At 34.1% G+C, this 14,226-nt stretch overlaps 1 protein-coding gene across 1 annotated transcript; it reads left to right on the top strand.

The window, feature by feature from the left end:
* Window positions 1–7,615: 7,615 nt before the first annotated feature.
* On the top strand, window positions 7,616–10,778 carry LOC143594861 (protein AAL-toxin resistant 7-like). The gene is made up of 2 exons (XM_077074062.1): window positions 7,616–8,880; window positions 10,676–10,778. The coding sequence occupies exons 1-2, from the start codon at window positions 8,012–8,014 to the stop codon at window positions 10,722–10,724; spliced, it is 918 nt and encodes a 305-aa protein (XP_076930177.1). The 5' UTR covers window positions 7,616–8,011; the 3' UTR covers window positions 10,725–10,778.
* The last annotated feature ends 3,448 nt before the right edge of the window (window positions 10,779–14,226 follow it).

Consider the following 14,226-nt stretch of genomic DNA (forward strand, 5'->3'; position numbering starts at 1 on the left):
ACCAATCCTATTGGTTGACAGAAAAAGTGACTGACATAATCTTTTGAAATCTTCTTTTGCATGTCTTGAACAGTGTTTTCCCTGTCACCTCCCATGCTTTGACCTGTAACCTGTCAGCTTTTCCCCATCCCCTGCAGCTGCCGGCATATCTTTGATATCTTTTGCTTTTGTTTTCTTGTGCTTTTTAATATCTTTTTGCTTGATTTGAGAAGATCTTTTCCTCCTTTTTAGGGATTGTGTTCCCTAGGGTTTTCCTATAAATAAAACTATTTTCTTTTAACACTACACACACTACACTTAAACGCTCCTCAAATCTCTCTCCCTTTGCTCTCTGCCGAAGATCCTCAGCTCCTCTCTTTGCCTCCGTCTCCTCTTCTGTTCTGCCCAGAATCTCAGTAAATATAAATATATATTTTGTTTTAATTTGTTTAACTAACAAAAATCGATACTTACTGCATATATGACATAAAAACCAATAGTTAAACCAATAAACTTTTATTTATAGGTTAACTTGTGCTTGTTTAAAAGTTGGTTCTTGCATTATCTTTCATCGCACCGTTTGCAAGTGAGTAATCTCGTACTTAATCCCCTTTTATTTTTTTACGTTTTGGGATGTTCATGTGTTCGTACAACTTGAGTCTTAAACTTGTTTATGAACTTTATGTGCGCAAAACCCCATGTGTTATGGACGTTTACTTGGCTGTTTATTTGTATGTGTGACTCATTAACCGCTTTGACGGCCTATTCCGAAGTTTTCATGAATCCATTAGATGAACACGGGAGACCTATCGTTTACGGTTTTCTTGTTTTATTACACATGCACGAATGTTTTCTTGTTTTTGTGCTCAATTGGGAGCACGGATTGAACTATGAGCTATGATATAAGGCTTGATCACAATCTGATTACACCCTATGTTAAACCCCAGTTAAGCACATGTTGCGCGCAGTGTTTGTATTATCTATTTATATCTATTAAACTTGATTTCTCACCGACACGCAAGTGTTGACGTTTTATTTTAACACATGTTCAGGTTTGCTGTAGCTGCTTTTGGGAATCTCTTGGACGCGTAGGATGTTTTCTTTTGTTTGGACCTAGATTAAAATGTAACAAGACAAGTTATGTTACTTGATTATTTTAAGTTATGATATGATTTATGTTACTTTATGTCGTGTTCTGCGCGTGCGCAATGAAATGTATTTATTAAATAGTGTCACGAGTAATGAAACAATACGTGGCGCCCCGATGTATAATCCGCCATCGGTCGGGGTGTTACAGTGGATATGAATGATTATAGAGTTGTTGTGGAGCTTAACATAAGTGATGAATGTGAACAAGATTATGAAGATGAAGTTTTAGAAGAGATTGACTTAGAGGAGTTTGATAGTATTAGTGGTTATGAGACACCATTGCAACCAGCTCTTAGGCTTAATAGGAAAAAGAAAAGGGGTGCAGAAGATGTGGATTGCCCTTTTTATGTTGGCCAAACTTTTGAAGATAAAGATTCTATAAAGTGGGTGGTTAAACATGCAGTGGACTCAAGAAGGCAATTACATCTTAAGCTAAATCGTAGATATCGGGTGATTTTTTAGGTGTGGGCCCAAACCTTTTTAGGTGTGAAAGTAAATGGGAGGGGACAATAAATGTTGGGACTTCCAAAGAGAAATCTGTAGTATGTTCAAGTGGAACAAAAAAATAGATGCATCAAAGGGCAGTTTAGTAAAATCCACACCTAAAAAAAGGACCAGAAACCCACTTGTCCATGGACTTTACACATATCAAATGTTAGATATGATGGTAATGGGATTGTGAAAACATACTATAAAGCCCACACTTGTTTACAAACAAGAGATGTCAACTTGTGCACCACCAACTGGTTGGCTAGGAAATTGAACCAACCATTAAAAAGCGACCCAAACAAAAAACATGGAAATATTGTAGAATATTTTCAAAAGAGATTTCAATTACAAGTTTCCCTATATCAGGTTAGCAAGGCTAAGGCCGTTGCTGAAAAAAAGGTTCTTGGAGATTATCCAGCTCATTATAGGAGTCTACGGGATTACACTGAAGAGCTTTCTAGATCTAATCCAGGTACAATAGTGAAATTAGATGTTGAACCTTGTTGAAACCTTAGCAGTCCAACAAGGCAGTTCAGAAGAATATATCTCTACTTTGGTGCACTAAAGGAAGGGTTTAAGCTAGGTGGGAGAGATCTACTTGGTCTTGATGAGTGTTTTATGAAAGCATGCAGAATATGGGAATTGGATGGCATGCCATGTAGGAATGCAATAGCTTGTATATGGCCATGAATGGACAAGCTGATGGCATACCAGAGAAGTGGGTGGACGAAGCCTATTATTTAGAGACTTGGAAAAAAGTTTATGTAAAAACCTTAGACCCATTTAATAGTATGGAGTTATGGCCAATCTCTAAATGCCCAACTACCTTAACAACCCCAAAATATCACAAGCAAATATGTAGACCGAGAAAAATAGAAATAAGTCTGCTAAGGAGATTCTTGATTTAAGCCAAAAACTTTCAAAAGATGGTAAATTAACAAGAGAAGGTGGATATGTAAAATGTGATATTTGCAAGCAGCTTGGACATAACAAGAGGTCTTGTGGTAAGAGCACAGGTGGCCTGCTAAGGCAAAGGGAAAACAAGATGGGACTGCTAAGTCAAATGAAAAACAAGATGGGGCTGCTATTTTGGTTAGCTGTTGTAGTTTGGTGTACAGAAAAACAAGGGAAAGTTATACCAGATTATATGCTCATCAAATAATGGTTTGACAAAAGTCTCATTATGTTTCATCCATTATAAACAGCCAAACAAACTCAATAAATAACCAAATATCATCATTAACACGTGTTTACCTTTTGATACATAGATTACAAACAACACCATTACATAATAATAAAACTTACATTAGTCATACTTGCATTAGTGCTTAATTAAATACATAATAGAACATGAAAAATAGCCATGAAATGCATAACACTTGTTTGAGCCTTTGGTTCTCAATTTGCAATTTTCTTCCCGTTCCTTCAAGGGTTGAGTTCGTCTTAGCCATGGTTCTTGCCTTTTATTTGTATTCGTTAATTGACTTCAAAAGGCCCGGTATAATAACACTCGCTCTTTGACACAGAGGATCAAGTCATAGAACAAACCCACAGTTTTGTTTCTTCAAATTTCACAATATCTAGGTTAGAAATTGGAGCAAGAACACGTACATGAACAATAATTAGGTTAGAAACAATAAATATGGGAATGTAACATACCGGTCTCGCGCAACAATAAAATTGTCGGCCGGGGTTATACGATGTCCAAGAGGTTCGAATAATGGTTGGCGAACCGAATGAGCAAACCACCATGGCTGATAGATGAAGGGGATGCGAACAAGCTGTTTCTAATGAAAGAATGGATGCGGGTGTTGATTTGGGGATTAAGGTTTGGATGATATAAAAGGGGGCAAGGGAAGAAACTTAAAAGAAAAAAAAGAAAATAAATAAAATAACTTATGTTACCATTATGCCTCTGATTTAACGGACAAAATAAACAAGATTAGAAAAAAGTACTAAAATGGCCAATTTATGAAATATGGAGTAGCCATATACGAAAAATTCAAAAACGGTACTAAAGTTGTGTACTTGGACAAATCACATGTAATAAAATGACACTTAACTCTTTTACTTTTTTTAGTTATTTTACAATGAAAAATATAACAAAAATTGACCATGGTTCCACATCTAGTTACCACAATAAATATAGAAAGTGACTAAAAGTTTCATAAGAATTTGATGATTTCAGAACTTAACACTTTTCAAATAAAGTGTTTCTACTTTAGACTCTTTATCTGACAACCGGACTCAACAATGAAAAATTATTTCGTGACATGTGCCATTTTTTCTGAGTAAATGTCTACATAGACGCTTAAAGGATATGCAAAAGCAAAAGATGTTTTCTTTAAAACATTTAAATATGAACATAAGGCTAATGGGTATGATTCATTCGAACCATACTCCATCACTTGTCACGTCAACGCCACGTTAATTTTGTCTACCTCACTCTTCAACCCCGGTTATAGGTCATTCTTTATCATTCCAATTCATTTCATCATCTAATATTATAAAGAATTATAAAAGAAAAAAATATATAAATATTGATTGATTAAAGACTTCACAGCTTATTTGGTGGCCTTCACGGGTGTATACCCACCGGCCTAAATCGTCTAGGATTAGAGCCAACAATCGTCAACTAGTACTATCTTATTATTTTTCAGTAAATTAATATCATCTGTCCACCAAACCCTGAAGAGTGGGAAGAGAAACAACTTTTCTCTCTCTCTCTCTCTCTCTCTCTCTCTCTCATACACAAACACATGCACAGGTGTTAAAGATAGATCAGAGGAGCATCCAATGATGTGATCGCATTTCTTCTGTTTTCATCCAGCCAACTTGATGTAGCAAAATTACAGTTTCACATGACTGTGTTTGTGTGAATGGAATCTAAAAGATCAAGGAGAGAGAACAAGTAGATGGATGGATATCTGATTGGTGGAAGAATCTGGTCTGCATTATTATTATAATTATTATTAATCAATTTCATGTTTATCCACTCTTCTTCTACAAGGTCTTTTTCTCTTTCACAACTTAATTACATTTTTCGTTTATTCTGTTTATTTGGGGGTTTTATATGAGCACTTTGAAGAAATATTCAATTTTTAGATGGAAATTGACATTCTTGAATATATTTTACCGTGACTAGATTTGTATCCTTAGGCATGCATGTAAACGAAACCAAACGTTCAATGAACACAAGAAGTTTGTTCATGTAAGTGGACAAAACAATCGATTGAACATTAATATATGTCTCGCTTGTACATTTATGTTCGTAATATTCGTTCAGTTTAATTTGTTTATGTTCATTAGTTTACGTTCATTAATATATTCAATTAAATTTTGTTGACTACTTAGTTTTAGGCACTTTTTAGGCTTAGGGGTGTTTGGGATTCCTTATTTTTAATCAACTTATAACTTATAAAGTTTTTAAAAAGTTAATAAGGTGTATAAGGTGTTTGTTAAACCATAAGGCCTTATGGATTTTAACTTATGGGCAAGGCAAAATAAAAGGGTTTGAAAAGTTAGGAATCTCTGACTTATTAACTTAATGGGTTTGATTTACCTATTACACCCTTCTAACCCTCAAAACCCATTACACTTCTTTTAAAAAAGAGTATCATTTTTAGTCATTTTGGGTTTCTCTAACACATAAGCTAATCCAAACATTTTTTTTAAAACTTCTTTTAAAAAATTCGTAAGTTAAAAAGGTCTTTTAACAAGAAGTCCCTTTTCACTTAAATAAGGAATTCCAAACACACCCTTAATACATTGTTGTTCACACTACTTTTAACTGGTTTCAACTCATTTATGTTCTTTAATCTATGCTCCACTATGTTTGTTGTTTTATGTTCGTGTGCCGTTTGTTTATACCGCTAACAAACGGACATAAACGAGCAAGAACATGTTCATTTTCTTAATGAACGAACACGAACATGAAAACCTCATTCATTTAATTGTTCGTGTTCGTTAAATTAAACAAACTAACACGAACATGCTCAGTCCGTGTTCGCTCGGTTCGTTTACAAGCCTAGTTTTCCTGCTTAAGAAAAAGTGGATGGGTTAGATTTGAACTCTTGAATATTGATTTTGCACAAGTTAACCAATAAATAAATCATTGTTAAGATCAATATTTACATCAGTTTTTGTTTTACAAACTGTTCATAAGTAATGATCATGTTTATAAATCAATTTCTGTTTTACAAAAGTGACTGGGTTAGATTTGAACTCTATTGCTCTATTTTGTGTTGAGAATTTAACTTTTCTTTTTAAAAAATAAAAATAAAAATTGTTAGTAGAAAACTGCAGGAAGAGAAAATGTGAAATGATGGTATGGGGAAATTGTGTCTTTAATAGGCTAGTTGTGTTGTGTCCTTGTAATATGTCCAGGTTCTCTTTCCTTATATGGGATATTAATCATATTGGCCAATTATTATCAGAAACTTTGCATACATACAAATCATATTGGCCAATTATTATCAGAAACTTTGCATACATACACACACTTGCGTACATGTATTTATGTGAAAATAAAAGAATGGTCACAACAGCAAAAGCTTCTGTCAGTTTCCATTACCTTCTGCCTATGTTCGAGAGGATGGTCCCCTTGTACACGATACGCGTTAATAGTTTTAGTTTAAATAATTACCAACATTCCGAATATAAAATTTCTATAGTTTTCTAGTTTTCTTATAAGTTTTGATATCAAAACTCACAGTGAAGGTTGATATTTCTGTTCTAAATTTGAATTTACTTGAGTGGTTATAGAAGTCAACTATGTGCAACAGTAACTTATGGTCCATAGTGATAGTTAGTTTGACTCGTAAAAAGCTGAAAACAGAATTTTATCACAGCGATAGTGGTGTGCATGGGTCAGTTTTGGGCATAAACCGAACCAATAACTGAAAATTTGGTTTTTGAGTTTTTTAATACGTTCAGTTTTTGGTTTTTGTTCGTTTCAGTTTTTTCAGCTTTACAGTTTGGGCTTGGAATTTTTGGGCTGAAAAAAATGATCCAAAATAATGAATTTGGGCCTAATCTAGAATTGATTCTTATATATCTAGGCTACAATATTTGGGTAACACTATTTATTAAATTCTTATATGTTACTTAAAATTCAAAATAAAAAAATGAAAATTCATAAATTTAATTCGGTTCGTTTTTATCGGTTTCATGCAAACCCCCTTCATGATGATGGTGTTAGATTTGTGTGCGTTTAAGCATGCTAGCTGAGCCTGATTTGTTGTTAGATGTGGCAAATTGGACGTGTTTAGTACGTAGAGGTCTAAACAGGTGGGTCTTCGACTCTTCATTTACTAGAAATAATTAGTCCAAAAATTTAAATTTTTTAGTTAACTGTTGGTGTGTGGCATATGATCACAAAAACTGCATTGTTCATTATGAATCATTTTTCTTAAAATAAAATGATACCAGAGGTTTTATGCATTAAAAAATGCATTTTGGACGACTTGTGACGTACATGTTTGAAATTGCCACCTCTTATTGTTGCCATGTTTGAACAAATCTGTTGATATAAGGCACAAAATCTTTTGTCACAGTTCAAAAAGTCAGCTAATATATTGTATAATAAGGTTAAACCTAAATTATCTAATTTCTAGTTGGTCTGAGTAATGGGGTAAACCATAAATCAATTAATAAAACCTTTTAATATTTTCTTTATCCTTTATCATAGCAATTTCTGTATACTTTGCCTTTTGTACTTCTATATAATTGGCAACAATTTTGGAAGAGATTGATTATTTTAATAACTGAATGATTGAAACATTAGAAACAGGACATGCATACATGAATACATACATAATTCATTCACTGTCACACACACACAAAAACAATTATACATATGTACATACAAACATACATAAATGAGTTGTGTCAATAATTGGAAATAAAATTTGAAAGAAGGGTAAGCTTAGTATGATATATATATTCAAAAGATGCAAGAACCTAGTTTTTATTTTTTATTTTTTTATTATCATTTTTTTTCCGAAGTAGAAAAAACCGAAAACAGTTCTTACTTTTAAACATGGTTTCCATAACTCAACCAAACCGGAAGCGGAACACACCACAGGTTCAGTACACATAAATTGCCAGTTAAAGCTAGCCCTGGTTGAACACGTAACCAGGTCCCGAACAGTGAACCAGTAAAGCAGCCGGTTTGATGTTTGGTTTTGAAAACATTGGTTTTAAAAGTGCAAAAACATAATAAAATATATTAATAAAGTCTAGGCATCTATATATATCATTCATAACATCCTGCAGATCTCTATGTTTCTCATAGTGCAATTCTTCCCATTTCAATCATATTCAAAACCTTTTCTTTACATTCAACAACTTCCCGTTTAGAAACCGAATTTAGATTCATAGATTACATTGATTCATGAGGAGTACACTATCTTCAAACAAAATGGAAACACATAAACTTATTCAAGCCAAAGAAGATCCTCATTTCTCTAGCACCTACATCCGTACCTTGGTAAAACATTTGGCACCAAAACCGACACCAAACGAAACACGACCGCCACAACACAAGAAACAAGTTAGAAGAAGACCACACACAAGTAAACCGTTCCAAGAACGCCTTCTAAACATGGCGGAAGCACGTAGAGAAATCGTCACTGCGCTTAAGTTTCACAGAGCTTCCATGAAACAACAAGAAGCCAATAATAATGATCATCAAGAAAAAAACACTAAGTCCATGTCAAATCGTAACATTTATCCTCCCAAAACCGCCACCACCAGTACCAACACAACGAATTCCCATTGGTCCATGTCATCATATGTCCCACCACCACCGCTGCGGTTGTCATATGATGACAACCAGAATATTATACTTCCAACTCAAACCCTAGGGCTGAATCTCAATTTTCAAAACTTTAGCAATTTAGATACTAACATTTATCAAAAACCATTGTCAGTTGAGTCACTTGAGTCACCATCATCATCTTCATCAGGGAAACCGAATTCATCAGGTGATTTGCATCATGCAATGGATGATAATGAGATAGAGGATATTAGATCATTAGGTGAACAACACCAAATCGAGTGGAACGATACAATTAATTTGATGACATCGGCTAGGTGGTGTAATTTCTTAAATATTATGAAAATTGAATCAGATGACCATCAATTTGATCAAGTTATGGAGTTTCCACCATGGCTGATGAATGCTGACGAAGCTTCAAGTTTACAAGAACACTTTGATGACCATATTTCTGATGCATACTTTCAAGATTCTGATTTGCCCTGGTAAGATTCTCCATCTTGGTTCATATATATATATATATATATATATATATATATATATATATATATATATATGTTTGATTTTTTTTAGAACCACTTTGAGTTTTAAGAACTTGAAAGAACTCAACGTAATAATTCTTTTTAATTTGTTTTTACACATATGGAATATGTAATTGTAAGTAACGTAAAAAAATTACAGTATTATTTTACACACCGAATCGACTTATTACACGTGTGTAACTAACATTTAAACTTGTGTAATCATCAGATTTATTTTCATCCACATATTCCATACTAATTTAATTAAATGTGTGGTCCATATTGAGTTCTTAAAGTTCTTATAACTAATCAAAGTTCTCAAAATATCCCATATATATATCTATATACACACACGTATACATACATTAAGTTTTTAAGTATTAGGGAATTGGAGATGTTTTATGTTGGCATTTGCTTCATAGATCATCTCCCCCAAAACAAAATTGGGTGGTTATTAGGGGACAGGGTATTATCGAGCCGAGTCGATTGTGAGCTATTCGTGATCAGCTTGCCAAGGCTTGAATTTAGCCTATCTCAAACGAGGCCAAGCTTTTATTGAGGCTCATTTTATAAACGAGTTCGAGCTTCATATTATTAAGCTTGAGTATGATCACGGGCCTTTATTTTATGTAGTTTTTTTTAATATATTAAATATATATTTATATAATAATGATTGTTATATATTAAATTATGATATAAATAATAAATATTATACACAAAACTTATAATAAAGATATAAAAGAACAATGAAAATATATTAGTAATTAAATAATTACTAAACAATAAACAAGCCTAGCGCGAGCCTGGAAAACTTCTCACGGCCCAGTTTGAGCTGTAGTAATAGAGCTTTAAACGATCCGAGCATGATCCCTAGCTTTTTTAAGTTAAATGAGCCGAGCCATGAGCTCGGGCTCGGCTCGTTTACAACCCTAGTGGTTAAGTCAATGCATTAAATTTGGGTTAATTAAAATGTTTCATTTCTAATAAGGGTCAGTCGGGTTGGACCTACCCGCGTACACTTTTTCCTCCAATTTTTTTTATTGCTTTTTAATAATTTATACGCTCTATGTATGCATACAACATACACCACTTCCAACCCATTCGACTTGTTTCATTTTTGTTATTTTTTATAATCTGTTTTCTTATTGTTTTAGCCATTGTACGTAGTTTTAGGGAGTGCAGTGGTCGATGCTGTTACTGTTGTTTTAGCAAACATTATAGTTATCTCTGAATAGTTTCAGTGATGAGACTTTAAAACAATGGCAGTGAGACCACAAAGGTCCCCCACCTACATGTCTTATGTTTTTGTTTTCTTTTTTAACACTGGTCTTCATTTTGTGTTGCACTTGCACATACTAAAAAAATATATGTTTATAAGAAAAGTTGCAAAACTTTGCATATTATTTTAATCGAAGTTTTCTTCCTCTCAGTCCTAGTTACGAATTCTTCGAAAATTTAATACTATTTTAAACATTCGCAAGATAGTCGAGGGACACATCATGATGTTAGATAGATTTTTTTATTAAGTCGAAGTTCCTTTAGAAAAACATGTTTTGGACGTCATAGTTGTAGTATGCAGAGAACATAACTTTATGAAAACCTCCGACTAATAAGTTTTGGTATCGTCACTGAACATGTGTTTGTCTGCATTGACTAGCCCATGCATGCATGTTCTCTATCTATATACAAGATTAAATAACATAGATGGTTATGTGATATTATCATATTGACATTCTTGTTTTTGATCTTGAAAATGCAGCATGGACATAGGTGAAATTGAAGCAATGGATGGGGAGTGGCTTGCCTGAAAACTGATTGATTGATTTTTAAGTAATCAATTTGTTGAATTTTTGTTTACTACTTTTATTATATTTATTGTGCTACTAGTAGTATTTTTCTGTGTAATAATTATATGGCATAGAAATAAAGTAATAAAACAAAAGAAGTAGCTTTTGTGCTGAACATTCATTGGACCTCTATAACGTAGAATCCAAAGCTTTACTTTTCAAAATAACAAAATCAAGAGAATTATTTTGATTCTTGATGATGTGGTTACTGGTTATGAACAGGTAGCAATTTTTCATTTTATTTTTATACAAAATGCTTTCAGCTTTTGACATATATCAATTGATTCTTGATGATGCGTTTGATTTTCATATGAATCCATCATATCAAATAAACATATGTGTCTTGTAAAACTAAACTAGATGGCGACACCGCTCTTTGCGGCAGATAAGCCTACTTAATTCATGTATAGTACTTTATCTCATCAAGTATTTAGAAACTGACGGAACATAATATTAATTATCAAACGACGGGTGGGCTGCTTTGGGATAGTAAGTTGCACGTAAGACGTAAGTGTATAGGTTATTGGAATAGTATAGGTTACAATGATTAAGTGTGTGGTTATGTATGATTGCAAGTGATGTGTTAAGATTTTCTGCAAGCAATGAAATGCAGATTGTAAATATATATTGGTGACATTATATAAAGTAAAAAAGCTATTTTTTTTTCCAGAAACTAATATTGGCAACGAATCATAAGATACCGTTTACAACCATACATATATAACCATTCAATAAATCACTTTAATGTCTAATTGAAGAAAACCAAAAGTATAACTTACTGTGAAATAGAGATAAGAAGAACTTAACATTTTTTTATAATTCCTTGCACTCTCCAAGCTCCTGTGTTATATTCGACTAGGCTTTGTTTAACGTACAAAGTGATCCATTATCTTGTTGGGCTTCTTGGATGGGCCACAAGGTTGGGCCAATAGTTGTCCAAACGGTTCATAACACGCGCTATAGGTAATTCACTAACACCTCCCAAGTCCCGAGTCACTTCTTCTTTAGTCCTTATATCTCCAATCCAGTTAAGCACTCGTTTAAAGAGCTTCAGTTTTCTGCGAGTAGCAAGTCTACGCTCCGAAGTAATCTGAGGCGTCTTTAAGATTCAACTCAATCCTGTCTTTTTCTATTCACGAATCGCAAAAGAAAAACGAAATAGGGCCGAAATCCGCTGGTTCAAAATCCGGGACGGGAGCAAATGGTCTAACATTTACTTTGGAAGGGTAGTTAAACTATTGGAACTAGGTCAACTATTTTAAGTCTAAAGTACCGTTGAGACTTTTTAGCCACTAGAGCTTGAGTTGGAGTCAAATAAAAGACCAGTTCTATTGGTTTATTTAAGCATGCGTCTTACCTTTTCTTTAGGATGAGTTGTTACTTGATTAAGTCTTATGTTTACGTTATTTGCTTACGTCGTATGTTGCCTATTTAAGGTCTATTGAAGTTTAATTAAATTCTTTTCGATAAATTATGTGTTATACCAATCTAATCCATCATATTGGTATCAAAGCTATACCAACATCTGTACTCCATTATGCTCACTTATTAACACAATTCCTAACCCTAATGAGAACCCTCCTACCACTAACCCGACAAACCCTAATGGCTGCAACAAGTACCGGTGGTATCCCTTCTACCCTCTCTTCCAATTTACAAAGGAGAAGGGTATGAATTTTGGAAGATTAGAATGAAGACGATTCTAATATCACACGATTTATGGATTTTATGGTTACGTGATACAATGATGCAGATGGAGATCATGTTAGGTTACATGATAAAAGAAAGAAAGATGCAATGGCACCATCGATAATTTAGTACGCTGTTCATGATGTTACAGGAGCCAGTACATCCAGGCACACCTGGACACCCCAGCAAAATGAGTATCAAGGTGATTCTAAGATTCAAATGGTGAAATTACAAGGACTCATGAGGGAGTTCGAAATGATTCAGATGAAAGAAGGTGAACCTTTAGCAGATTTTTTTTTTATCTAAAGTAATGAATATAGTGAACCAAAAGGAAGCGTATGGTGAAGTTGTAACGGATCAGATTGTTGTTGAAAAAGTGCTTCGAAGTTTACCTGCAAGACGGGACCATGTTGTTGCTGCTATTGAAGAGTCCAAAAGCTTAACCAAATTTTCCTATGATCAATTAATAGGTTCCTTGCAGGCCCATGAAGCTAGAGTAAATAGAGGGGTGCATCCTCCTGCTGAAGAACAGGTTCTCCAAGCAAAAGAAGAAAGTACCAGGTTGTTTGCTCGTGGTAGAGGTCGTGCACCCTTCAAAAGTCATGGACGTAGACGTGTGAGAAACTTTGGAAGAGGCAAAAGTACTATTCAGTGCTACAACTGTAATAAAATTGGGCATATAATAGGACTGCTGGAGTGTGCCACAAGCAACACCAACAGTAGAAGGACATGATGTTGATGAAAGTCAAGTTTATATGGCAATTGCATGTAGTACCAAAGAATGTGATTATGATAAAGTCCTAATGACTCATAATGAGAATGGTAAGGTAACCAAGGATATCTGGTTTTTTGATAGTGGTTGCTCTAACAATATGACAAGACAAAAGGACCTATTTGAAGATATGGATATTTCCAAGAAAGTTCAAGTATGAACGGGCAATGGCGAAAAGATTCAAGTAGAAGGAAAAGGGGTGGTGAAGATTGATTCCATGAAAAGAAAACACAAGACTATTAGCGCTGTTCAATATGCACCAGATCTTGATTACAATCTTCTAAGTGTGGGGGAACTGAGGATGGTATGCCACAAATTGTTATTTGATAATAATGAATGTGTTATCACCAATAAACAGTCAAAAAAGTTATTTGTAAGATACCTTTATCAAACAAAAATACTTTCTCACTTGATCTCATTCTCTCTAGCATAATCAAGAAAGTTTTACATGTTTTCTTTGTTGTTCTTCGTAATTCTTTGATTTTGATCTTGTTCTTATGAATTTCTTTTCGTTTGTTCTTATGTTCTTAAGTTTTGTTTTGAGTTTTCATAGCTGTTTATATACTCTCACCACGATCATTGATGGTTGGTTAATTTGTATATACTTTAGTTCGTTTATTTACTAGTTTTAATTGTTTATTGTGGGAACTTCGATACTTCATACGTGTCTATTGTATTTCAGGTCACAGATGTTAAAGCAGCTAATTTAGACCTGTTGAGGCACGAGATGAAGACCCGGGATGTCCAGCACGCGAAACGAAGAAAATAATAATTAATTGCTGGTGAGAAGACCCATCGCGTATCGCGATGGGTTTAAAAAGAATGTTGACCATGGTCCATCGCTATACGCGATAGAACACAGAAGACCCCACCGTGTATCGCGATGGGTTACGAAGAATAGAAAGTTAGGGTTGTTTATATTTTCATTCTATGTCGGCCCTAACATTAATCAATCACTTCCAGGCGATTTTCAGAGCTACAAGAGGGCGATTCTACCATTCC

Source organism: Bidens hawaiensis, unplaced genomic scaffold, assembly GCF_021521415.1.
Source record: "Bidens hawaiensis isolate Kalapana, Puna unplaced genomic scaffold, B.hawaiensis_p1.1 tig00044252_1, whole genome shotgun sequence".
Taxonomy (NCBI): Eukaryota; Viridiplantae; Streptophyta; class Magnoliopsida; order Asterales; family Asteraceae; genus Bidens; species Bidens hawaiensis.

Excerpts from the sequence above, each read along its gene's own strand:
- LOC143594861 (XM_077074062.1), top strand. The coding sequence starts at position 8,012 with ATGAGGAGTACACTATCTTCAAACAAAATGGAAACACATAAACTTATT. Across the intron at positions 8,881-10,675 it reads CAAGATTCTGATTTGCCCTG|CATGGACATAGGTGAAATTG; the intron begins GTAAGATTCTCC and ends TTGAAAATGCAG.